The sequence below is a fragment of the Camelus bactrianus genome, chromosome 10, assembly GCF_048773025.1.
Source record: "Camelus bactrianus isolate YW-2024 breed Bactrian camel chromosome 10, ASM4877302v1, whole genome shotgun sequence".
Taxonomy (NCBI): Eukaryota; Metazoa; Chordata; class Mammalia; order Artiodactyla; family Camelidae; genus Camelus; species Camelus bactrianus.
This window is the reverse complement of record NC_133548.1, coordinates 44,897,300-44,925,244: the sequence shown is the minus strand read 5'-3', so window position 1 is coordinate 44,925,244 and position 27,945 is coordinate 44,897,300. Positions and strand designations below refer to the sequence as shown.

Sequence of the window (27,945 nt, the reverse complement as noted above, 5' to 3'; positions counted from 1 at the left end):
GAAATAAATCCTAAACTGAGGAGATTTCACCTGGGCTTCTGTATGGTAAGAAACAGGAAATCAGGCCAACAGGAAACAAAAATGTCAAAATACTAGCTAACCCTTACTCACCCAGAAAACTGATGATATATAGAAGAACAATCCCAAACGAAGGCAAAGTTCAGTAGAGATATATGTGAATGGGAGAAGGGCTTGGCAAATTATTTCTAAAAACAATTTGGAAAAACAAATAAGAAAAACAAGGGACAAGGTTCAGAAGGAAAAATGAGAATTACCTCATTAAAACACACTGTAAAGCTATAAAAATTTGTCCAAATGATACTGACAAAAGCAAATTGGTCAATCATAGAACCCATAAGCCAGAAATGCTCATAGTTTACAGAGTAATCGAGAATTAATAAAGATGTTATAAAATCATATTTAACCATAGGTCTTTTTAGTGAATATTGCTGACATAATTTGTTAGTCATTAAAAAATTAGTTTTCCTCACTTTTTATCACACCCAAAAGTAAACTGGAGATGGAAAAATTTATGATATACTTCCAATCCTATGATAAAGTAGAAAAAAGAAGTAAATACTGATTAAATACAAAGAGGATCTCCAAGGCTCCCCTGTCATTCTGACTTACTGTTCCTCAGGCACAGTCCACCCTGGACAAACTTAATTTAAGCCTGCACAAACACAGTTCAATGTTCCTATAGAGAATGTTATGCTCAAAGGCAAACTGTTCTCGTTAATATTTATGATCACCAACCTCACATGAGCACTTCATGGGTAAGTCCATTATAATAACCTCTGGTTAATTCACTCTTTCACCCACTGCAAGCAATTTTTCAAATTTTCTAAATTCTTTTTAAATTCTAAATCCTCTCTCAGAAGATGACCTCTTCAAGTGTGTCACAAAGACAGCAGAGACTATTAGATGCGAGTTCCTCAAGTTTCTCATAAACCTGTCAATGCCTATACCCCTGCTCTCCTCTTCACCTCTGGTATACACGAATATCTATCCCTCCTCCTAATTCCAGTCTCTTCATCTCTGATGTGGAGTCTATCTACCCTGATCTTCTTAGGAAATTTGACCTATTATTCATTCCATCTGCTATGTATTCAATCTTTCCCTCTGTACATCCTTCCTGTGGGTATTCAAAATATTAAGACAAGTCTCTCATCTCTCAATAAACTCTATCTATCCCACATCCCCATTTGGTAGAAAGACTGTACTTTCAGTTTTGGACAAAGATACCAAATCTCTCTCTTTCTCTTTCTTTCACACTCAAACTTAAGGAACCAGAAGAGGAAAAGGATATCTAAAGGAGTCAGCTGTCTGCATCCAGTAACCAGAACTCCCACTGCTTCCTTGGCTCTGCTGAAAAAATCTAGAGAGTTTTATGATCTGCAGTCAATTACTCACACTGTTCCACCCTCTTCTCCAAGCCAGCTGGGAACAGTAATAGTCTGAGATACTGGGACCCTGTGGCTGATGAGCTGGATCTCTTGGGAACCTCCCTCTTAACTTTATGTTAAGGTGCTATTAGTTGGTAGTTAAGAGGTGGGAAACAGTATTTGAAATGGACTTGAAGTTCAAATCTATATCTATCTGCTGAACTTCACAGACCATCCTCTTAAACATTACTTTATACCACTTTCAAAATCCTGAAATGTTATATTAAAACTTTCCAGAATTTCTTAACAAAACTGTACTCTTTCCCGCTTTTTATATTATCCTGAATTCAACTCTGCTGTTGATATCTGCATGAATTTGGGCAGCTAATTTATCCTGTGTAAACCTCAGTATTCAATAAATATTTATTGCCAACCATATGTCCAACACTAGAATAGTCACAGGGATAAAAAGTTGAATGAAGTAGTTAAGGTCTCTGCCCTCATCAAGTTTCTATTATGCAAACATTACGTTATAGTATCAGTAGCCTCCCATTGTTCATAAAATAAAACCAGTTCTCATAATATAGACTACTCAGGACTACACATGAACTGGGCTCTTAGCTTCAATGAGCATTAGATCCATGTTGATTTTGTTCCTCATTAGTATAGTGTCTCACACAGTATTTGGAATGTAGTAGAATCAACACATTTTTACTTAATTAATTGAAGGTCATACATATTCTGACTCCTTCCTACCTCTTCAGTGTACTTAGAACCACTTTTCTGAGTGGCTGATTATTTCAGTCACAGATATTTTTTAGTATCCCTTGGGGGTTTGTGATGATGAAGTTAAAGTAAAATCAGTCAAACTGACTGTATGATTTTTTTTTCTCCTTTACCAAACAGAAGAAGAAAAATGGAAGAGAGGGGAAGGGAAGGGAAGGGAAGGGAAGGGAAGGGAAGGGAAGGGAAGGGAAGGGAAGGGAAGGGAAGGGAAGGGAAGGGAAGGGAAGGGAAGGGAAAGGAAGAGGAGGAGAGGGGAGGGGAGGGGAGGGGAGGGGAAGGTAAGGGAAGAGAAGGAAAGGGAGGGGAAGGGAAGATTTTCCTTGAGAAAAGAAAGACTATCCTTTGAGAAGTACTAATCACAAGTCTGCACTTACGATGCCTGGGGGCTGGAATTCACATAACTTGCGTGTCCTAAAATCTCATAAGTAAATTGGTTTTATTGGCTTAAAGTTGTTTGTATCATTCCTTTATTACCCTTCTAATATCTAGTATGGTCTGTATAATAACTTCTTCAATCATCATATTGATCCTTTGCACTTCTTTTTTTCTTTCTAAAGAAAAAGAAATTAAGATTTTTTTCTAAAATCTTACCAGGATTTTATTAATGTTATTAATCTTTCCAAAGAATCAACCTTGTTTTTGTCGTTTTGCTAATTTTCCTATTGTTTCTGCTTTCAATAATACTTTGCTAATATCTTTATTAATTCCTTACTCTTATTTACTCTTGCTTAATTTATTCATTTTCTAACACCTTAAGTTGTCAACTTAAATAATTGATATTAAATCTTCATTCTTTTCTAATATAAACATTAAAAAGTATCATTTCCCTCTAGTTTAGCTGCATCCCACAACTTCTACAAGTCATTATCAATTAGTTTGAAATATTTTCTCTTCATTCCACAACTTTTACTGTGTATCATTATCAATTAGTTTGAAATATTTTATAATATTCTCTAATTTCTTATTTGAATCATGGATTATTTATATGTATTTTGTTTAATTTCCAAGCATCAGGGACTTATCATGACATCTCATTATTATTGATTTCCAGTTTAATTATGTGTTGGTTTTTATCTTTTGAAATTCATTGACATAATTTAGGACCCAGCACAAAAATGTTCCCTGCCCCTCTCCACATTTTCTAACCTTCATGTAACATTATCAGCCTCACCCAAAGAATGTGAAAGTAGCCTGCACACTGCCTATTAGGGAAGAAACTTATTTCCTTCACTTCCACTTCCATGAAGGAAGGCTTTTCTTCTCACTGCAAGGCGGAAATAACAGCAGTGCGTACTCCTGCTCTGTCTTTCCCCCTTTCCTCTCCCTTTCTTGCTTTTCTTTATGGGAAGAAGGGTCATTTTTTGGACAAAGACTGTTGAAGTAGCGGGTGGGGCTGTTGAGTCTCAAGAGTAGGAAGCATGTTCCAACCTGTCTGATTCACTGCCTGCCCGGAGGACCTGTAAGGTCAGAGATGGACTCTCTTTCGCTTTATATTAAAATATTATAAACTCACCTGCCTAAGGGCCTGTGATCCCAGAAAGAAACCTGAGGGTCAGTCATTTTTCCTTTCACATTTTACATTCTTCAAGGACTTCATCTATTTCTGGGGATTCTGCAAATCGCCTTGCAGATGACTAGGTAAATGTTCTTGGAGACGAATTTTCAAATCAAATCTCACCAATTTGGGTCAGGGGAGGGAGTAGGAAGGGATCCTAAGGTCTAGAATTAAGAGAATGAGATTGATGGCCTTCTCTTTGTCCTCTGGTCCCACGTATACCTTCCACTCATGACTTACCAGAGGGCTGTGCATATGGAATGTATTAGGTTCTAACTATTACTACTTTAATCCCTCGTTTATTCCTCATGGGCTTTTACTACTGCTGGGAATGCACAGGGGTTAAAGAGTGAAAAATCTCCACCTTCAACCTCCAAAAGCACTCCTGAGCTTCTCTCAAAGAGGCACCCTGTCTCTGTCAGGTGAGAGCATCAAATTCTAGGATGGGGGATCTGTCCTCCTAGTCTTAAACAGAAAATCATCAAAAAAAATTAATAAAAGAAAAAAGGAGGTACTCACTGCAAAGGTATCAAGTTTATGCATTAATTGAATCATATTACAAATAATTATTGAGGATATTTGTTCTGTTGAGGAGTAAGTCACTTAGTATTGAGAAGTAAATTAAACATACGAGACTATTACTATCTTCCTGGAGTCAAGTATAATATGGAAGGTATGTACAATACAAGTAATATCACAAAATTCAACTAAAATTATAATAATTCTGATTCAAGATGTTGGACGGAAAACATGATTCACTTCCTCACTCTCTCCCAAAGTTACCCTTTTTTAACATCTCCAGACTTGTCTTATAACTGGAAGTTTGTACCTTTGACCACCTTTGCCCAATTCCTCTACCCTCAAACTCCATCTCTGTCAACCACTAATTTGTTCTCTGTGTCTATTAGTTTAGTTCAGTTTCTTAAGTTTCACATCTAAATGAGAACATACAGTATTTGTCTTTCTCTGTCTGCCTTATTTCACTTAGTATAATGCCTTCAAGGTCCATTCATGTTCTTACAAAAGCTGAATGTCCTTTTTTTATAGATGAGTAACACATATATATAGTATATAAACCACATTTCCATTATCCATTAGTCAATGAACACTCAGGTTTTCTTGGCTATTGTAAATCATGCTGCCATGAACACGGGGGTGCAGATATCAATTTGAGATAGAAATTTCATTTCCTTTGGCTATACACCCAGAAGTGTGATTGCTGGATTATACGTAGTTCTGTTCTTAATGTTTTGAGGAGCCATCATACAGATTCCCAAAGTGGTTGCACCAGTTTACATTACTAACAGTGCACAGGGTTTCCTCTTCTGCACATCCTCCCCAGCACCTGCTATTTCTTGTCTTCTTGATGATAGATTTTAATAGGTATGAAGTAAGACCTCATTGTGGTTTTAATTTGCATTTCCCTGATAATTAATGCTATTGAGCAACTTTTCATGTAACTGTTAGCCATTTGTGTGTCTTCTTTGGAAAAATACCTAGCACAAAAGGAAAGGATCGTGCTAAATAAGCAAAAAACTAATCTACTAGAGCAAAAAGTGAAGATATGAAAAAAGACATTTATAAAATATGTAATAATATTTTCATATTCTTTTTAATGCATCTTTGAGGTGGTGGAAAAGTAAAGGAGTCTAAATCAGCAGAAGAGACAAGAAAAGTTAAATCCAAGGAGCCAGTGCTACCATCTAGCTGAATGGCTATACAATTTTTAAATTTTGATATTTTAATAACATTGATTAAATGTTTAACATGGGTGATCAATGAAAACGGAAAAGGCACAATAAACACTCTAGGAATAAAATAGGGCATATATTGCAGACAGAGGAAAATAAAATAAGAAAATGACAAACAATTTTTTGATAGTAAATTTGAATGAGAGTAAAATAAATTATTTACACATAAACAAAAACTGCAAACATTTTCAAAGGAAATTCTGAAAGACATTACATATCCTACTTGGAAGATCTGAAATGGAAACATATATTGTTTAGGCTATGTTAGTCAGCTACAACAAAGATTTCCCAAAACACAGTGGTTTACACCAAATACAAGTTAATTTCTGTCTCAGGTTTCAGTCAGGCTTAACAGAGTAGAAGTCCCAGACCTAGAACCAAGGGGATGAGAATGTGTATTCCTCCTACAGTAAGACTCATTCCAGTCCTCCCTAATTCACCCATACGTGCCAACAAAATTAAAGACTTAATACTTAGTCTCTGTAACAGATAACTATATACTAGGAGTAAAATTTACAAAGAAGGGGAAACTGGAAACACTAACCACCTACTCCACCCCTTCTACCCTTATGGAATACCCAGATAGGATCCTTTCATCAATTGAGCATCTTACCTCAATTTAGCAATGACTTTATTTCTTCACGACTGAAAAAAAAATGTAACTTTTTAGGGACTGAAAACAGTTAGGCTCAATATCAAGGCAGCATCCAACAAAGAGATAGCAAACCAACTGGGACAATCCTCCTGTAAGCTTTTTCCCAGTTCCTGTTAGCAGGAATGGGACGACATCTAATTGATCACTCCACAACCACATTTCAGAAAGAGAAATTCTTCTTTCAAGTGGCATAACTATAAATGTATTAATAAACCTATGTTTACCAACACCAGACTCTAACAAATTTTATGTTTATCAGATACTGATAATTACATAGCTGCTTTGCTTTCTACATAACTGCTTTGCTTTGTTAAATTAAGACACAAAACATATACATTCAATACTTGGTCTTATTCACTCTTTACCCTAAGTAAAAATATGAATAAATTAAAAATACAAACTGGATTTTAAAAAAATAAATACACTGTGGACATACATATTTCTTCCTTAGAAATAGAGATCATATCTTACTACCCTATGAATATATTACAGTGCCTTTCACTCTTGTTTATTTTAAATAAGTAACACTCATACTGCAACGAAAGGAGTCTTCTTAAATTGTGGCTGTGTCAAATGCTTTGATAGAGATCTTGTTGCTACATAAGACCCCAATGACCTAGAGCTCATACCACAAACTTAGAGGGTTTGAAGACACTCTGAAACTAAAACCTGGCAAAAGTTACGACTTTTTACTCCCATTCCAGATGATGTTGAATGATCAGTTATTGGAAGAAGGCAGGAAAAAAACAACACATCCAAAGCTATCATCTTTTCCCCAAGCTATAATCCCTCCAACACAAGGAATAGAAAAGTGTTGGGATCAGGAGCAAAAGAAAGAATGGGGAAGATATTCACAAATTCGGCTACTCAGGTACATGCCAGTCAGCTATGGAGCCAAGTGCTCATGATGTCCTTTGCCATAAGACTCCTACGAGTAGGAGGACTTCCCACTGTGGAATGACCTCTATCCACATGGCCAAGGCCAACCATGGGCTCCTGGCAGTGTCTTTGGCAGGAGCCCCTGAAGAAAATAACTGGGATGTGTTAGACCCATCCTTTTATGTATAACACCCTGAGTACTCGCTGGCGGATCTGCTGAGTCTTTACCCCATAGACAAGTGGATTGAGAGCAGGTGGCACAAGGAGGTAGAGTGTGGCCAGAAGAACATGGGTGTGATGGGGCACATGATGGCCAAAGCGGTAAGTGAGGAAGGAGAACATTCCAGGAACATAGAAGACCAAGATGACACAAATATGAAACCCACATGTGCTAAAAGCCTTAAGTTGGGCCTCAACCCCTGGTACCTTCAGCACTGCCTGGAGGATGTGGGCATAAGAAATACCAATGGCCAGGATGTCTAGACCAACCACAAGCAATGCCACTGCCAACCCATAATCTCAGTTCACTGTGGTTTCTGAGCAGGCAAGTTTTACCACAGCCATGTGTTCACAATAGGCATGGCCTATGACAGTGGCCCGACAGAAGACAAGTCTCTGCAGCAGGATGGGGAAGGGGAGGAGCAGGAGTAATCCCACACCAGCACTGCCACTCCAATGCGCCCTATGATCCCTGGATGCAGGATGGTGGAATGGTGCAGAGGGTGACAGATGGCTATGTAGCGATCCAGAGCCATGGCCACAAGGACACCTGACTCCATGGAAGAGAATGCATGGATGAAGAACATCTGCATCAGGCAGACCATGTACCCAGTCTCATGGGCATGAACCAGGAGCACTGCCAGGGTTCTGGGGGCAATGGAGGAGGCCAGAACCAGGTCAATGCCACACAGCATGGCCAGAAAGAGGTACATAGGCTGGTGCAAGGATGGGTCAGTCCAGATGGTGAAGAGGATGGTGACATTGCCCACTAGGGCAAGGAGGTAAAGGACACACAGCGGCAATGCTATACAGTGCTGGCTTTCCTCTAAACCTGGGATGCCGATCAGGAAAAAAGAAGGCTGGAGCAGCCTCCAGCTGGAATTACTCAGAGCCATCATCAACAGCCTGGAAAGGAAGAAGAGGCAGAAGAAACCAAAATCATGATTTCTCTATTCCTGATACATTTTCTTTTTTCCCAATGCTTCTCTGTTTCAAACTTTTGCTGCGCCTGTATCTGATCATGATGCTTCAGAGCTTCTAACATCTCCACAATAACAATTAAATAGTGCTGTGTTTAACCTCCCTAGCATTAAAACAAAAACCTTGAAACTGGATATGTTTGTGTATATGGGTCTGTCTTAGACACAATGTGAGATAATTGTATTTTTCTATGTAAGGGGGGGTATATATGTATATGCATGTATTAAAAGAGTCAGGAATGACTCAGTTCTTGTGGATTATGCATCTATAGTTCACTCCTACTGTCTTCTTTATAAATCAACAATGACTATAATATTGCCCCCAAATTCTGACCGTGGCAGTTACAAAATCTGAAATGCCTGGTTGGTACGTATCTCCCGGCCTTTGTTTTCCTTCCAGATTCAAATCCACTGATAACTTCACGTATCAGTGACATCTGTTTTATTGAGACCTCCAGGAGAATCTCTTAATCTTACCAAAATTCACATTTCAGTGCTTAACCTCCTACATAGTGAGAACGTTAATTCTCTTCTGCTACGCATTAGGTCCTTTCTCATGTGTCAGCTGAGAAGTCAGAGGACAGCTGAGCATTTGTGCACCCATTGCTTTGATAGCAGCCGTGTCAGCAGAGCAATGGAAGGTGAAGCCAAACTTCCGCGGTTGAAGGAGAAGCAGAGATGCGTGTGCCTGAGTAACCTGCCTCTTCTTTGCGCTGTGAAGTTTGTGAGTCTAGGGGGAAAGCTTAGAGTTGTTTATTAAACATTCATTACTGAAGTCAACAAGTGGTCCCTCAGTGATTCTTAGAGGAAAAGATGAAGGGACTTGATTCCCAGGAATCGAAAAATGAAAATATATTTACCTCTCTGACCAAAAAGCAGGGGTCAATTAGCAAAAAACATTGAAGTTGTACATCCCTAATTATTCATGTAAATCCAGTCCAAGCAACCTCTCTTCTCAGAAGCTGTCCCCAAATTCTGTAAGGCAGCCTGGCTTGTCTCCTCTTCTTTCCTATAAAGGTCACATTGTACTGATTACCTTGCACTGTACATCTCATTATTGTGTCAGTCCTTAAAAAATAGGGACTACGCCTAGCTTAAGATAGTAGTCCCAGGGCAAGTCCCAGAAGGCAAGAAGTTAACTGGTACTCTGTAATGTCTGGTGAAGAAATAAATCTATATGGTTACATTAAAAATAAACAGTTGAGCATATAAAACAATCAGGAGTCATGGGAACTTGACAAGGCAGACACTGAACGTAAGGGATGGGACTGTTGCAGCAGAAAGTGGAGCACCTACGAGAGGTGCACTAAGGGAGCCCCAGTGCTCCTCACCTAAGGTGGTATCCTGATGGGTGGGCACTGTAGCCCAGTGGCACAGCACGTGCTTAGCACGCACAAGGTCATGGGCTCAATCTCCAGCGCCTCCATTAAAACAAAAAACAAAAAGCATTAAGTGATATTCTGGGTGCCTCATGGCAGAGGAACCACACTGAATCTCTCTGCCCTGAGAGCTACGACAGAATCCCAGGTGTGTATCAGAAATGAGGGACTCCTGTGGTCACTACTGGTCACTTCTGCTGCTGCCTCTGTCACTGCAGGCAGAGAGCTCCTCTGTAGGCTGTGGTCTGTCCTTGTCTCCTTAATCTTCTTAACAGTGACATGGACTTTGCGATAGTGCTAAAAGGGAGATGCAGAGACCCAGAAAGAGACTGGAGGAGGGCACAGCAGTAGAGAGTTCATGGTGATGACCTACCAGGAGAAGGTGAAACAGAAATCAAACACTCCAAGGCAGAGGTCAGGTGTCATATCTGAGACACAGAAACAATGAATAAAATATTCCTGATACAGGGGCACTGTTCTCCTGGTCTTGGGGCTATCTCTTGAGGGTGCATGCTTTACAATCTTCACAAAGGGTTGAGGGAGACAGAATCATGGAGAGAACTTTAAAAAAGAGAGAGAACATTCCCAGTCTCAAGAAGGTTTCACCATGGCCCTCTCTGCTCAGCTGCAGAAACACTCTGAGTCTCGGTTGAGTCTCCATGGTGATCTTCTGTCCAGCTTGGAAGTGATAAAGAGGATATTGTACCCAGAAGGGCTGAACTGTAATCTCTGAATATCAAAGAGGAAATCAAACACATTACCCAGGTCCATGCAGGTAAAGTTTTCAAAAAATGTGAAGGATGAGTAGTAGCTCTGGCCAGACTTGGGTAAATTAGGTAAATCAGCTCTGTCTCCACACACCATATGTGATGATGAGGATGCCAACCTAGGAGAATGCTAATGGCCCCTGTGAATTCCTCAGCTGACCATGAAGGTTTAATGGCACTGGGAAGTGTCTGCAAGTTCATAGGTTAGCGCACAGCATGTGTGACCTGAAGGGCAGAAGCTAAGGGGATTGGAAAAGAGAGAGTTAGTTTTGAGGAGTCAGTTAGTTTTGGGGAGAACAGCTACTCTGAAATAAAGGGAAATAGATTTACTAAGAGATATCAAACCAGAGATATTAGAAGACTCAGAGCCATAGTAGCCAACCAAGAAATAACTCCTAAGCCAGGGCTATGGGGAAGGCAGAAGTCCACTGTCAACAGTCTTCCCCAAAACCATAAGCTCCAAACCTGACCTCATTTTCCACAGCAAGAAAATGACCTTCATAGTCATTTCCAAATACCATGCAAGAACTCTTAGCCGGTTTTGTCATCTTCATTCTGAAAGGCAAGTCTACTCTTGATACTTCCCCAAGGCAGAGGTTGGTGACTATGAACAAGGCACTGATCAGGGAAGCTCTTATTACCGGTTGGCAGGTCCCAGAAGACACACAGACCTACCTGGACAGAGCTAAAGTTAGTCTCTGGAATCACTAGAGGCACACAGAGCTAAGCTGCCCCAGGGAGAGCTGGTTGGGCAGAGAGACAGAGAAGGGAAAGGCAACTGTGCCTGAGCAAGGGGCCCACATTGTCCTGTGTTGATGATCACCCCCAAGCCTGTACATCCTGATGACTTGTGTGGGAAACCACAGGCTCAGTGGGCTAGGAAACCTCACATTGCTCTGTATTCATAGGTCAAACTCAGTCCCAGGAAATTCTTTAGCAGACTCTGAGGTTAAATGTGTTCATTCTTCCATCTGCTGCAAGTGTGGGCTGCTAAAAGCCCACAATCAAGTCAGTCTCCCTTGGACAAAGAGAGCTAACTCACTCAAAGTTACTTTTCCTACCTGAGTGCAGCTCTTAGCCAATGTCTACTCTATGTACAAATACACAGACCTGACCCTCTTTCTTCAATTTGAAACAACACTGAAGGGCCATCCCCCTCAAGAATACCCCAAGGAATTAGCTCAGACATCTGGGGTAACTGGATCACAGGTTAACTTCCTTCTCTTCTCCACTCTGCTTCCTTCACACCCTGACATGTGTAATTTTCAAGTATATTTCACAGTAAACCTCCTGTATGCAAATCTCTTCCTCAGAGTCTTCTTCTGGAGACTCCAACCTAAGGCAAATGTCACTGTCTCAGGTGAACTGATTGCTTTTCTTCAGGGGGATTGTGACATAGTCCACAGACATAGCAAGTATGGGATGAGTATTGATTCTGAAACAGTCTGTCCCCACAGGTTCCCAAAGAGGTGGGCTAAGATCTTTGCTATCATATCTTCCCATCCCCAAGCAGACCCTTCCCTTGGTCCCATCTCTGATTAATCACCAGTCCACCCTAGTGGCCACATTCTCCTTTGGAATAATGCTTTGATTTCACAGTCTTTTTATTCATCCAATTATTAAGTATTTTATTCATAGCTGCTGATAAACCTCTTTCATTCATTCATTCAATAGATAAGATATATATCTATTAAATCCATGTACTCTGCTAGATATTGGAAAAAACAAACAATTAATAGTATAAATGGTCCTTGTCATCATGGTTCACTGGAGAATATATATTAAATATGTGATCACAGATACCTAATTACAATTATAAATATTATGACCTAAAACTACAGTGTCTTAAAACATATCATATGAGAATGTTCTCAGTATGGGAGCCCACCCTAATTCAAGTTAGTGACCATAAGAATATATTAAAAGTAAAGGGAGGTGTGGGGGTAGGCTGAGGATACAAAATCCCTGAGGCAGGAGGGTATTGTCAAAGACTTGACAGAATCATGAAATTTAGGGATGTAGTTCTCAGGAACTAAGCCTGGTCTGTAAGCAAGAACTTTAGCATGTATGTTTTCGGTCATATCAAAGGGCAGTGGAAAGTCATGAAGATTTTAAGCAGAAGATTAAAAGACAATCAGAATCTCATTATCAAATATCATGCTAGGAGTATGCATAGGAAGGGGTGAAGCAGAGATGCTGGAAGATCTGTTAGATACAGTGATCTCTACGGAAGTTCAAGGATATGTCACGGGAATGGGTAAATGAGATAAGGATTTGGGGGGAAAAGAAATCAAGAATATGAAAATCCAGAGTTTTCAATGGGTCATTCACAATAATACTGAAGTCTCCCACCAAGATTATGGGCGGCCAAAATATAGGGAAGATATTGACTAAGTGAACATTTAATGAAAGAGGGCAGCCAGAAGAGATACTAGTAACTGGAAATGGTAGATTGTTCATATCATCAAGATTTTATGCTAATACAAAATTTTCAGACTAAGATCATTCAAAAGTAGTTTGACCAAAGCACTTAGAGAACTCTAAATCCAGAGGTAAACATCACTCAATCCTCCACCCACTAAGAAATCTTGAGACTATTCCGTAATCTTCTGCAATCTTGTGGCTATTCCATCTCTCCTGCAGATCTTTGTCCCACTTTCTACACATGGAGCAATGACAAGAGTGGAGGGAGAGTCTCTGCTTTTCGCCCTTTCTTTGAAGAACGATCTTCTTCCTAATAATATCGAAGATTAATATTTAATAGAGAAAAATGGGATCGTAGAGTATGGCATAGAGCAGAAGCCACTTAGGAGAAAGACTGAGGCAGACTCCCTCTAGGGACCATAAGTTTAGCCCTAATCCTCCATGTACCCACCCAACAACTCAGGCCCATTTTCTTCTAAACCCTGGTCATTCATAGCATGTCTTTAACCTAAGCCACCCTGTGTCCCATTTCTACCCTTATCTCCCGATGAGAATTAGTCCTCTGTGACTTGAAGCCAATCTCTACCACACACTATCGCATTTTATCATAATTTCTGTATTTCCAACTTCACTTCATCATCAAAATGATAGCCTAGTACATACTCAGAATAATGTAGAAAATAATAAAGAAAAGGACAACAAATGCTAGTTTTCTCTTTGTTCTATGCTTATACACAGCAGTGAGTCTGCATTACAAGAATAATCATGTCCCCTTTAATATGTCTGCACAATGTCCAAAATACCACCGGTTAAAACTAACAATATTTGCAAAGATTAAATCAATGTGTTATTAGTCATGAGGATGGCAGTGAAAACAATAGTGTTAATAGTGATTACAATTGCAATGGTTGTTTTGTGACAACTTATTTCATTTCTTCAATAAAACTTTATTGAGTGCCTACAGTGTTACACTTGGAGATTATGTATTCATCAAAAACATACACTGCACCAATGTGACTGATGAGGAAACATGATAGTAAAGATACAGTCCATTAAATAGTGAAATTTATTTATTGAGCAAACATTTATTGAGAGCCTATCCTGTGCCAGGCACTATGCTAAGAATACAACAGAACTCACCATCTGGTAGGGATAAGGGACAGAGATCATTCAACAATCATTATATACATAATTGTAAATTATAATGGATAATGAAACATCATTTAGGTATTAGGAAAGGATAGAGATTTTAGCTCTCAATAAACTATAAATAAAGTAAATAAATAAACTATAACCTAGGTTATAATCTTATTTTATCTCACTAGAAAAAAATGGCCATTAAAATCATTAAAATTGTCAGCAACACTAATTAAAATATGCATATTAAAATTATACTGAACTTTTTATAATCTGAAAAACAAGTAAGAGTAGAAAACAAAACGTCCCTCACCATCAATGCCACCTCAAAATTGACACTTGTACACATCTGGTAAGACTGTAAATTGGCCCAAACATACCAAACAGTGATTTGGCAAAATGTTTCTAAATGTGCAAATTATGTTTTTTCCACTGAGTCTATTTTTGGAAAGATATACAAAAAAGATTCTAAATGCTGACAAAAAATTTATTAAAAAGTTCATTGTAGGGGCTGCTGGCTTCTTTTCCTGCATGAAAGGATCTTGGAAGTTGCCACTCCATCCTAACAACAAATAAAACACTGACCACTGAAAAATTAGTAATTCATGTTGTATACATAAGAAAGGGTAGAATGCAAAGCAAATTGCTGCCCCCATTAATTAATTAATTGATTGACTGACTGATTTTGGCAATTGGAAAGCATTAGCAAAAGTGATTTCCGTGTGGTGTTAAAACAAAAATTAAACTGTAGAGAAATAAGAAGTATCTGTCAGATGAGGAAGAGGAAACAAAATGAAGAGGTTACACCCAAAGTTTGTGAGATGGAAATTAGATAGGGGCAAACTCTGGAAGGAGTATGAAATAAAGATATATTCCGAGATGGGATACTTCAGAACAGTCCTGTAATGAGGGGCACTATGCATCAGAGAAGGGTGAATTAAGCTCTTGGGAGTCTGGAGTGGAGAGCTGTCCATGTGGTGGGCTGATAGGCCTACTCCCAGAAGTAACTTGGCTAACCCCTGAGAGCACTGAGGGCCTTTTCCCGTTTCAATGTAAAAAAGCATTAGACCCTGGAGGACGTTTGGAATAGAGTGGGAAGGACTTATAGAGCAGCACATCAAACCAGGGAATCTCAGGGATCTAACTGATCTTGAAACCTCAAACTCCAAGGATGTCAAGTAAAGTCACAAATCTGCTCTGAACAACAAAAGGCTAAACACTGGCAGCTGCAGCAGGAGAGCAGAAGCAGCTGCAGGAGGCGTTGCAGCCTGGGAGCCTCCTGACAGCCCCTCCTGAAGTCAGTGACCTGCATCCTCAGAGGTGAGGGGATGAATGTGTCTCCTGTTTCTGTAATTTTGTCCCGGATTCTAAATTTGATTATATGCCTAATGGCTGACCTCCGCGGTTGACTTTTCACCTTTAGTACTCCCTCCTCTCAAGCTTTTCACTTCTGTAGAGACTAAGGTCTACAGTTAGGAAGTAAGAGAGGCTGAACTCTAACATGATGGGACACCCTTGAGAGGATGGGACTTTCCAGTCAGAAGATCATGCAAACAAAACATAATAAAACGACATATTCAAGAAATGAAAACAAAAGTATCCATTTCTCAGCATTACATAAAAGACTCCGTAAAACTGCACTGAATAAATGATAAACAAAGAGGTTTAGAATGGTAAATTCTAAATCCAGGATTCTCAGAACAAAAATTAATTTCAAGAATCATTGATATTAAATAAAATGCTATTAAATAAATGTGTTTGAAATGATAAAGATGAAAAACAAGTTTCTTATATTTGACAAAAGACTTTAAAAACAAAATACATATTTAATGAAATTCCAGCTAACTCTATTAAATTCAACCAAAAACAATTAAAGATATTTGCCATCACAACTATTTTACATGATAATGAGTTTCCAGACATTTCAGTGAGACATAAAACAAAAATTAAGAGATGTTAATGTTTGTAAAGAGGGAAAACATCATTATTTTGAAGCATCTTTTTGGTCTACCTAGACTACTACAGAGTACCAATGGGAAAACTTTAAGAATTGATAATAGTTTAGCAACGTGGATGATATACAAAACAAAATAATAAAACAAATGCAATTGTAATACATAACATACAAAATATTTCCTTTACAAAAAACAGATAACTGTTTGTTATAATAATACAGGGAAGAAATGATCACATTTAAAAGTGATAAGAGTTTATCAAAGTGGATGAAGCAAGATGAAATAACAAAAGCCAATATAATTATACTAAAAAAGATAAATTTAATGGGCTAGAAGCATACAATGGAATACATACTACAGAAAATCATATTCACTACATATATCCCAAAATGTTAAAATTCATAATAAAATTTGAATGAGTTTTTAATATGTTTTATATATTTAATACATAGAGAAGCTTTAGAAGAAACAAAGAGAGACAGAGAGGGTCTTCATTATTAAATGAAGTTTAATAGTATAAAGTTAGCACCTTTTTTTTCCAAAATTAATCTACAGATTTAACAAAGTCCTAAACAAAAGTGTGCTATTTTAGAACTCAATACATGAATTCTAAGGTTAATCTGGAAGAATAAACACATGAAAAGAGCTTTAAAATTGAAGAGAATAAGAGTAATATGGTCCTATTGTGCAGTAAATTTTTACAAAACTATAACATTTAATTCAGTTTGATATGGCACAGAAATAACCGGCAAGAAATATGAAAACAACAGACTGTCCAGAGACAGAATTAATTCATATACAAATTACATATGTGACAAAGAGGGCATAATAATCAGTTGCAGAAAGATGTGGATATTATTGTTTAAAGTCAATTTCTTTACATATTTCTCATTAACAGCAAAATTAATGTCACAAAACAAAAAGCTCAACTAGTAAAAATTTAAAGACTTAAGGAAGTGAATATTGGTCCAAATTTTGAGTAAAGAATCATTCTCTGCATCTCTTACTTGAGGGGTGAAATGTTTTTAAAACCTGATGAAAGCTAAATAGATCCTCTCCTAATAATAATAATGATAATAATAACAATGATGACAGGGTTTTTCCATACATTTATGAAGTTCACAGACTACCATAGAGACTATCCGTAAATACTTGGTTAAAGATTTCACTTTAAGCCTAAAACATCTAGGAAAAAAGGTGAAAGGAAAATGCTCTAAGTCTGATTTTTTAAAGATAGAATTAACTATATCTAAAAATACGTAAGCAGTGTGTAAAACCAAACAAAAATTGGGGAAAATGTTATAAAACCATACACAGCCATTGAAAATAACATTTATAGAATTATGATTTTTATAATTTCCCAATGAGTTAGGACCTTGTATAGTAAGTGTATCATGATAAGAAAAAGCACAAGATGAATCATTCTATTTACATAAAATTTCAACTGTGAAAAATATTGAAAATTAAAAATTCTAAAGTGTTAACTATCAATATAGTTGCCTAATGGGATCTTGATTTATAGATATTTTTCTTCATTGTTTTGTTTCCTGAACTTCTGCTGTCCTTTTTCCTACTTTTAATCAATTTCATGATTAATATATGCTTATTATAATTAATAATGACATGGTCACTCATTCTCAGGAGTGATGGGAAATGGAGCCTCAATTTTATACATCATACCATTGAATCAAACAAAGCCAGGGATTTGAGAAAGGAAATATTGATACCTAGATATTTGACAAAACAAGGTATTATTCATGGACAAAAGTAACAAAAAAATTCTTAGATAGTCAAGGATTCCTAAAACAATTTGAGTATTTTTTTAATTTTAATTGTGGTAAAATACATATAACATAAAAATTTACCACCTTAATCATTTTTAGGTGTATAGTTCAGTGGCATTAAGTACCTTCACATTGTTGTATATATATACCATCACCACCATCCATCCACAGAACACTTTTCACCTGAAAGACTGAAACTCTACCTATTAAATAATAACTCCCAATTCCCTTCCTCCAATCCGTCGAAATCATCATTCCACTGTCTCTGAGTTTGACTACTTTAAGTATTTCATGTAGGTGGAATCATGACTGGCTTGTTTCACTTAGTATAATGTCCTCAAGTTTCATTCATGTTATAACATATGTCAGAATCTCCCTCCTTTTTAAAGTTAAATAATATTCCATGCATGTATGTACCACATTTTGCTTATTCATTTATCTGTTTATGGGCACTTGAGTAGCCTCTAGTTCTTGGCTACAGAGAATAATGCTGATATAAACATGGGTATACAAATATCTCTTCAAGTCCTTGCTTTCAGTTCTTTTGGTTATATACCCAGAAGTGGAATTATTGGATTATATGATAATTCTATTTTTAATATTTTGAGTAATTGCCATACTGTTTTCCACAGCCACTGCATCATTTCACATTCCCACCTAAGATGCCTAAGAGTTCTAATTTCTCCACATCCTTGCCAGCATTTGTTCTTTTCTAGGTTTTTTCAATTTTTTTTTTTTTTTTTTTTTTTTTTTGCTATAGTCCTCCTAATGGGTATGAGGTGGTATCTCAACATGGCTTTGACTTACACTTCCCTGATGATTAGATTAGTTTTGAGTGTCTTTTCACATGCTTATTAGCCATTTTTATATCTTCTTTGGAAGAATGTCTATTCAAGACATTTGTCAGTTTTTCAATTGACTTGTTTGGTTTTTGTTGTTGAATAGTAGACATTGTTTATATATTTTGAATATTAACCCCCTATCAGATATGTGATTTGTAAATATTCCCTCCCATACTGTGGGTTGCCTTCTCACTGTGCTGACCACAAGGAGGAACTGGGAATTGGGTGGATTTCTCCTGTACTGCACAAGGCAGATTATGGGGAAAGAATGAGAAAAATTCCAGAAAAATTCCTGTCATTTTGAGTGTGGCATTTTCTTGGCTTGGCGTTTACTTTGTCACTATAAGACTTTAGTTTCTTAGTTTATAGAACTCCCACAAAGCTATTTTGGTTAATCTGTCACTCCGTTCGTGTTCCCATGAGAGAACAAGGACCTGGAGCTTCCTAGTCTGTCATTTTGCTGACATAAGTCTCTCAAGTACACTTTTTGATATAATTATTTGGAAGTTTCCCAGAAATGAAAGAATTAACAAAGTCAGGAATGTGAAAATGAGGAAGACCAAGTATGAAAGGACCAAGATTAAACCATGAAATTACTTAAACACAAGAAAAAGTCTAAATGTGTGCAAAAAAAGCCTCCTATATTTCCAACATATAGCATACAGAAATACAGAAGTGTTTAAAAGTTTGTTTCCACTTGTTCCTCATTATATTTTGTATTAATAGCACTGATGATTTCAAAATATAGCTTTACATATGTCTTTAATGTACTTTCATAATCAGATGAGGAAACAATACTATTCTATAGGACAGTGATCTGCTGGTTAAGATTTCACAGAATGAATGCTCAAATTAAATGCAGAATATTAAAATTTTACTGTAGCTTTGTCACTTATTAATAACTTCAATATATGATTCTTAGCTAGACAAATCATTCAACCTCCATTTCTTCACATCAATAACAACACCTTGAGAGTGAAGCTTAAATGGATTATGTCAGAAACTATTCTCCAACAAGGCATCCAAAAGAAAAGCCTAGTCAGGGTTCTCACTGTGACTACTTATTCTCTTCCTGAAGGCCTCCAAGAATGGAGGCTACCCTCTCATTTTTATTCCTTATTATAGCTCAGTTGTATCCTTCAAAATTCACATTTTGAATCCTAACCTCTAGTACCTCAGAATTAACCATCTTTTCAGATAAGGTCTTTAAATTGGTAATTAAGTTAAAATGAAATCTTTTCAGTGAGTCCTAATCCATTATGTGCAGTGTCCTTAAGAAGAGGAAATTTGGACACAGATATGTGTGTGCATGGAGAAAAGACCATGTAAAGGCACCAGAATGACAACCATCTACAAGCCAGGGAAAGAGGACTTAGAAGAAACAAAACTAGCTGACACCTTGATTTTGGACTTCAGCCTACAAAACTGTGAGAAAATAAAGTTCTGTTGGTTAAGTTGCCCAGTCTGTGATTTTTTTTTTCTTTAGGCAGCCGTTGAAAGCTAGTACACCACTGAAATGTCTGTTTCCTTATAATATATGTGTCTCCTGCATTATGTCCATTTCCCCCACATACAAAAATTTACCAGGGATTTCAGGCACATAAAGTCATTAAATCTCTACTTTAATTATATCAAAATCTTTATCTTAGGATCTATCGTGGACCTTCTATTATTCTTAGGTAAACTTTCTCCGAGAGTCTTAAAGGGATAAAAGATGCATCATGTTAAAAAAAAAAAAAAAAAGACTGAGTTATTGTTGGTGAACCTTACACCTCTACACAGATTTTGGCCCTCAGCTGACCTAACCACAGCCTATTCTTGTTTCCCCTTAATTTACAGGTACCTGCTGAGATCGAGACATCCCATGATATGGATACCACCCTGAGTATAACCAACAGCTCAAGGTTTCACGTGTCTGAGTTCATCCTGATGGGGCTCCCAGGCATTCATGAGTGGCAGCACTGGTTTTCCCTGCCACTGGCCCTGCTCTACCTCTTAGCTCTTGGTGCCAATCTCCTCATCTTGATCACCATCCAACATGAGCCCACCCTGCACCAGCCCATGTATCTATTCCTTGGTATCCTGGCGGTAGTGGACATTGGCCTGGCTACTACCATCATGCCCAAAATCCTGGCCATTTTATGGTTTAATGCCAAGACCATCAGCCTCCCTGAGTGCTTTGCTCAGATCTATGCCATCAACTCTTTCATGTGCATGGAGTCAGGCATCTTCCTCTGCATGGCTGTGGATAGATATGTAGCCATTTGCTATCCCCTTCAGTACCCCTTCATAGTCACTGAAGCTTTTGTGATCAAAGTCACAGTGTCTATGATACTCAGGAATATCCTATTGACCATCCCAGTGCCTGTACTGGCTGCCCAGAGACACTACTGCTCCAGGAATGAGATTGACCACTGCCTCTGCTCTAACTTGGGGGTCACCAGTCTGGCCTGTGACGACATCACTATTAATAGGTTTTATCATTTGGCCTTGGCCTGGGTTGTGGTTGGGAGTGACATGGGTCTGGTCTTTGCTTCCTATGCTTTGATTATTCGCTCAGTGCTGAGGTTGAAATCTGCAGAAGCAACAGCTAAGGCCCTGAGTACCTGCAGCTCTCATCTCATCCTCATTCTCTTTTTCTACACAGCCATTATTGTGGTGTCTGTCACCCATCTGGCAGGAAGAAGATTTCCCTTCATCCCTGTTCTCCTCAATGTGCTGCATAGTGTCATTCCCCCAGCACTTAATCCTATGGTGTATGCTCTTAGGACCCAGGAACTGAGAGTGGGCTTTCAGAGGGTACTTGGTTTGGGTGAGAATGTGTCTAGGAGGTAAGCCAACTTTAAATGACAGAATGTTATCATTGGTATTACAGAAAGAGCACAGGCTTTGAAGTCCAATAGTTCTGGGTCAAAATTCCACATCTCCCACTTGCTAGGATCACCAATTGAAATTAACTCACCTATTTTGTACAGCACATGCTATGTGCAAGACCCTATTCTAAACATTTCACGAACAGTAATTCATTTAATTGCCATAACCACCCTGTGAAGCAAGACCAATTGCTTTTTATACATTTTGCAGATGAAGCAAGAAAGTTGAGAAACTTGTCTAGGGTCAAATAAGAAGGAAGTTGCAGAGTGAGATTAGAATCCAAGCCAATAAAGTCCCTGCTGTTAATCCTTTCCCTCTATCAGCTTCATGACTAATTTTTAAAAAAGCAAATTAAAATGACAATAAAAAAAGAATGATACTTAACTAAAGTGTGCCTCTCTAATATTTAAGCAATCGATTAAGGTTGTGGTTAGCTGTGTGTAAGAGACACTATATTATAATGGCTTGGCCAGATTGGGATTTATTTATCTCATCTCACACATACACAGACAGACAGACACACACACACACAAAATAAGGCACTTCTATTATGCTATCAAAAGACAGAGATTTTTCTACTTTTCTGCTCTGCCAATCAAAGCTATGACTACTATCCTTCACTTTCAACTCCACATTCCAGACAAGAACAAAGAATAGCCTCAATAGACTTATACGTCTGATTCCTCAGAATGAGTCTAATGTTTATCTCTAGTTATAAGACCCAAAGTACTTCAGCTTTCCAAAATGTATGATAGAAGTTATGGGAAGGTGAGTTTGAATGGATGTTGAATAGCTAACTCACAGTAAAAACAGACAATACACATCATGTTCTTGACATGCAGTATTTTCAGAAATTGATAAAATATTGGGCCATGAAGAAAGCTCAAAAATTCCAAGGAGTAAACAAGTTCCAAAGATCTCTGATTAACATGACTAACTCAGTACTCACTGCAGCTTCTTCCTTCCACTCCAAAACCTAGTGACACTGGCTAAATATTCAATAGTAAATCAATCTATAACATGATTTAAAAAAAAAAAGGAGAAGAATTCATGAAACAGAAAATAAGAAGCAACTCTAACACCCATTTATGATAAAACCTCTCACCAAAGTGGGTATATCTCAACATAATAAAAACTATATATGACAAACCTACAGCCAGCATAGTACTCAACGGTGAAAAACTCAAAAGCTTCCCACTAAAATCTGGGACAAGACAAGGATGCCCACTATCACCACTCCTATTCAACATAGTCTTGGAAGTCCCAGCCACAGCAATCAGAGAAGAGAGAGAAATAAAATGGATCCAAATTGGAAAAGAAGAGGTAGAAGTGTCACTATATGTAGACAACATGATACTATATATAGAAAACCCTAAAAGGTCCACACAAAAACTACTAGAGCTGATCGAAGAATTCAGCAAGGTAGCAGGTTACAAGATTAACGTTCAAAAATCAGTTGCATTTCTTTACATTAACGAATCAACAGAAAAAGAAAGTAAAGACACAATCCCCTTTAAAATAGCACCCAAAGTAATAAAGTACCTAGGAATAAATCTAACCAAGAAAGTGAAAGAATTATACATGGAAAACTATAAACCATTGATGAAGGAAATTAAAGAAGACTTTAAAAAATGTAAAGATATCCCATGCTCCTGGATTGGAAGAATCAATATTGTTAAAATGGTCATACTGCCCAAGGCAATCTACAGATTTAATGCAATCCCTATCAAATTACCCAAGACATATTTCATAGAACTAGAACAAATCATAATAAAATTTACATGGAGCCACAAAAGACCTAGAATTGCCAAAGCACTACTGAAGAAAAAGAAAGAGGCTGGAGGAATAATTCTCCCAGACTTCAGACAATACTACAGAGCTACAGTCATCAAGACAGTATGGTATTGGTACAAAAACAGACATATGGACCAATTAAACAGAATAGAGAGCCCAGAAATGAACCCACAAACTTTTGGTCAACTAATCTTCGACAAAGGAGGCAAAAATACACAATGTAATAAAGACAGTCTCTTCAGCAAATGGTGTTGGGAAAACTGGACGGCAGCATGTAAATCAATGAAGCTAGAACACTCCCTTACACCATACACAAAAATAAACTCAAAATGGATCAAGGAGTTAAACATAAGGCAAGATACAATTAACTTTCTAGAAGAAAATATAGGCAAAATATTATCTGACATCATCTCAAAAATGTTCTCCTAGGGCAGTCTACCCAAGCAACAGAAATAAAAGCAAGAATAAACAAGTGGGACCTAGTGAAACCTACAAGCTTCTGCACAGCAAAGGAAACCATAAGTAAAACAAAAAGACAACCTACGGAATGGGAGAAAATTTTTGCAAATGATGAAACTGACAAAGGCTTGATCTGCAGAATATATAAGCAGCTCATACGACTTAATAAGAAAAAAAAGCGAACAACCCAATCCAAAAATGGGCAAAAGACCTAAACTAACAATTCTCCAAGGAAGAAATATAAATGATCAATAGGCACATGAAAAAATGCTCAATATCACTAATTATCAGAGAAATGCAAATCAATACTATGATGAGGTATCACCTCACACCAGTCAGAATGGCCATCATTCAAAAGTCCACAAATGACAAATGCTGGAGAGGCTGTGGAGAAAAGGGAACCCTCCTACACTGCTGGTGGAAATGCAGTTTGGTGCAGCCACTGTGGAAAACAGTATGGAGATTCCTCAAAAGACTAGGAATAGACTTACCGTATGACCCAGGAATCCCGCTCCTACTTCAGGATGACACCTGCACCCCAATGTTCATAGCGGCACTATTTACAATAGCCAAGACATGGAGACAGCCTAAATGTCCATCAACAGATGACTGGATAAAGAAGATGTGGTATATTTATACAATGGAATACCATTCAGCCATAAAAACCAACAACATAACGCCATTTGCAGCAACATGGTTGTTCCTGGAGAATGTCATTCTAAGTGAAGTAAGCCAGAAAGAGAAATAAAAATACCATATGAGATCGCTCATATGTGGAATCTTAAAAAAAAAAAAAAAAAAGCAACTCCAAAAGATGAAAGATGACTATGATGGAATTGTGAGAAAGAACAGAAGCCCAAAAGGTGCATGGGAAAGGACCACTACAAAAATAATATTGATTCAGAAATGTCCGATACTAAAAGAAGCAGGGGGCCATGGGAAAATCAAACTGGTGATTAACTGGTAGCACAGTATAAGCAGGCAGGCAGGTCTAGCCTTTTACACATACACTCTTAGACCAAAAAGTGAACCAAAAATCAAGCCAGAGGGGTGGGTGTTCCAGAATATTGGAGATCAGGTCAGAAAACAGGACAGTGATCCACATGGCCATAAATAACCAGGCCCTATGAGACATGGAAAAGAAGCTCAACTATAAATCAAGCTCTAGCACACCCCATGTCTCCCCTCCAACAGGGTGCATCCAACAAATACAGCAGCATTCTGAGATTGCCTACTAGAAAGAAAAACAATCAGCCAATGACCAGGATACTTGGTCTAAACTTTAGACAGCTTTCTTCCCTGACTATTAGCATCTGACCTCCCTTTCCTTAGGTAATTTGCTTGGGAAAATTTGCAGTGTATATAAATCTTCTGCTAACCTCCTGACAGTTTTACAACCTAGAAAATGTCTTTTTCAAGACCTGGGAACTATCTCATGAAATATAAATATCAAAGGTATTTATCTCCCAGTCTCTGTGGAGGATAGGAGTCTAACTTTCCAATTAGCAAACACAGATGGCCAAATCACAGACAAAAAAAGCATTTGCAATCTCAGGAATAACTCAGTATGTTTGACATAACCCATTGATCAACCTCCTACTAAATTCCCCCAGTATTTTTCCACTAGCTCATCCCAGTTCTTAAACCCATTCCACCTGACACCTTACTGTAGCCCAGCCACACCTTGTTTTAGCCAAGATGGGTATCCAGACTTGGTCTGTGCTCTCTCCCCTGTTCCTAGCAATAACATCAAATATCAAATAAAATCAACTTCTGTGTGCTCATCCTGTCCAGTACAATTTTCTTTACCACCAAATACAACCATCTATTTGAGGAAAAGCAACATGAAAGAGTGGCATTAAAGTTGCTAAGCACAAATCACACCTAAAAAGATAGAATTAATTCAACAATATCAAACAAACAAAACTGGTCTCAAGGTAACCTTTATGCTAACTCTCTACTTCGGGAATACAGTTGCCCATTCCTCCATGTCTAGAGGTGGTGACATGTCCTGTTATAAGTCCTAAGTAACTACACTATCACTTAGGATCTCTTAAGGGCCAAATCTTTATTAATTGTCCCTTTGTAAGTAATCTCTTCTCAAATTATTCTAATTTGAGAAAGCAGGTTTTGGCCAGGATGTGGAGAAAAGGGAATACTTGTGCCCTGTTTGTGGGAATGAAAATTGGAGCAGCCATTAAGGGAGACGGTATGAAGTTCCTCAAAAAATTAAAAATAGAACTATAGTATCACTCAGCAATTCCACTTCTGATATTTATCCAAAGAAAAAGAAAACACTAATTTGAAAACACCCTTGCACCCCCATGTTCACTGCAGCTTTACTTACAATATCCAAGACATGGAAGCCACCTAAGTGTCCATTTATGGATGAATGGATAAAGAAAAAAATGTGGTGTATATATATAATGCAATACTATTCAGCCATAAGAAAGAATCTTGTCATTTGTGACAATATGGACGGAACTTGAGGGCATCATGCTAGGTGAAATAAGTCAGACAGAGAAATATGAGTACCTATGATCTAACTTATATGTGGAATCAAAAAACAACAAAAACAACAACAAAATACAAAAAAAAAACAGGATTGTAGATATGGACAACAGTTTGGTGGCTGCTAGGGGGAAGGGGGTTGGAGGGAAGGGGGTTAGGGGAAGGGGGTCAAAAGATGCAGACTTCCAGTTATAAAATAAATAAGTCATGGGAATGTAATGTATAGCATGGTGACTATAGTTAATCATTGCATATCTGAAAGCTGCTAAGAGAAAGTAACTCTTAAGGTCTTCATCACATACACACACACAAAATTTGTCACTCTTTACAGTGATCAATGTTAACTAAACTCATTGTGGTGATCATTTTGCAATACATACAACTGTTGAATCATTATGTTGTACATCTGAAACTAATATAATGTTATATATGGGTTATACATCAGTAATTTTTAATTCTCCTAATTTGAGTGGGCCATCTCTTTTCTACTGGGTCTCTTTCTACTCCAGTCTTCTTTCAATCAGGCAGTATGGAAATAGTGAGCAAAAGCAGTTTTAGTTTAGAGATAAGACAAATTTTACATGGCCATAGATTTAAAAGGTGAAGAAAGGTAATATACAAAGATGACTCTCAGAAGAGGATAGGTCGGTGAAGGGCAGATCCTGGGGATACAGGATTGAGATGTGAAAGTACCATGGAAAGACCTAGGGAGAAGTATGTGGAATAGAGATTCATTTTAAGTTGGCAGTCCTTAGAACATTCATTTACTGAGATGCGTGATTTGGGAGAGAGGAAGACTGTTGGCAGAGGAACAAGGGGATACACTCAGTTCTGCTGCATCACTTGGTTTTAACATACAAATATGTCCCAACACCAATGGTATATTACGAAACAGTTTCGGCATAGCTGAATTTCACATTTGCCTTTGTGCAATTTTGTCCACTAATAACACTGGTTGAATGCAGGAAACTGCCTCAAACTGAAAAGAAGATGCGTAAGAGTACACCAAACACACACATGCATGCACACAACCACACACACACACATACTCCAAATATCTACTAACTACCTTAGTTTCCTTCACAACTTTCCATCTGATTTCAGATAAAGTTCCTTTTACTACTTCAAAATAACTCACAAGCTGCAACCCTTTCAGCTAATTCCACAAGCAAACTTTATGTCTTTCTCAAAGAATTGTCGTCATTGTAGTATTCGTATTGTTCTTAACCATTTAAGGTGTGTAAAATGCTGCTACTGTTTATATTCCTTTACTCTCTATTTTTCTATGTCAGTTGACAAAGTGTTTAAGTACTGGGCTCCTAACTCCATTTTTCCATAAATTCTGCAGATTTCATGTGGGATTTTGCACAGCATGGTGATTTTTAAGAACTCATGTGTAATGTTAGAACAGAACAGACTGTACTTGCTACAGTGAATGGGGAGGAACCCAGGCCTAGACAGAAAGGAGAATATACTTTATTCCAACAATTCGACCTGGAAGAGCTGTCCATCTGGTAGCCCTGCCCCCCAGGACTAGGTTTGAATAGAGCTGTCCCAGAATGACCAAGACAAAACTCCAAAGTCACTAGGGTCCCGTCCAGCTGGAGTGGTAGTTGGATGACACTGAGCACTGCTATGGGATGAGCCCAGGGAGGGCAGGACCACAGCTGTGTTGTATAACGAAAACCCCAGGAGAGGTAGGGAAAGGGACAGATTTGCTCTGAGCAATCAACAGCCAAGCAGAGGCAGCAACAGTCAGGGGAGGGGAAGAAGCCCAGAAGGAAGCTCCAGCCTGAGGATGTTTTCAGG

General features: G+C 38.0%; 2 protein-coding genes across 2 annotated transcripts; one reads left to right on the top strand and one right to left on the bottom strand.

The window, feature by feature from the left end:
* Positions 1 to 7,176: 7,176 nt before the first annotated feature.
* Positions 7,177 to 8,129, bottom strand: OR52L1 (olfactory receptor family 52 subfamily L member 1). The gene is given in 2 exon segments (XM_010965064.2): positions 7,177 to 7,667; positions 7,670 to 8,129. Coding segments are annotated over 2 exon segments (951 nt in total).
* A 12,238-nt stretch (positions 8,130 to 20,367) lies between these two features.
* On the top strand, positions 20,368 to 21,333 carry OR56B4 (olfactory receptor family 56 subfamily B member 4). Its single transcript, XM_010964972.1, has one exon. It carries the CDS (start codon positions 20,368 to 20,370, stop codon positions 21,331 to 21,333), a length of 966 nt encoding a protein of 321 aa, XP_010963274.1.
* Positions 21,334 to 27,945: the final 6,612 nt, after the last annotated feature.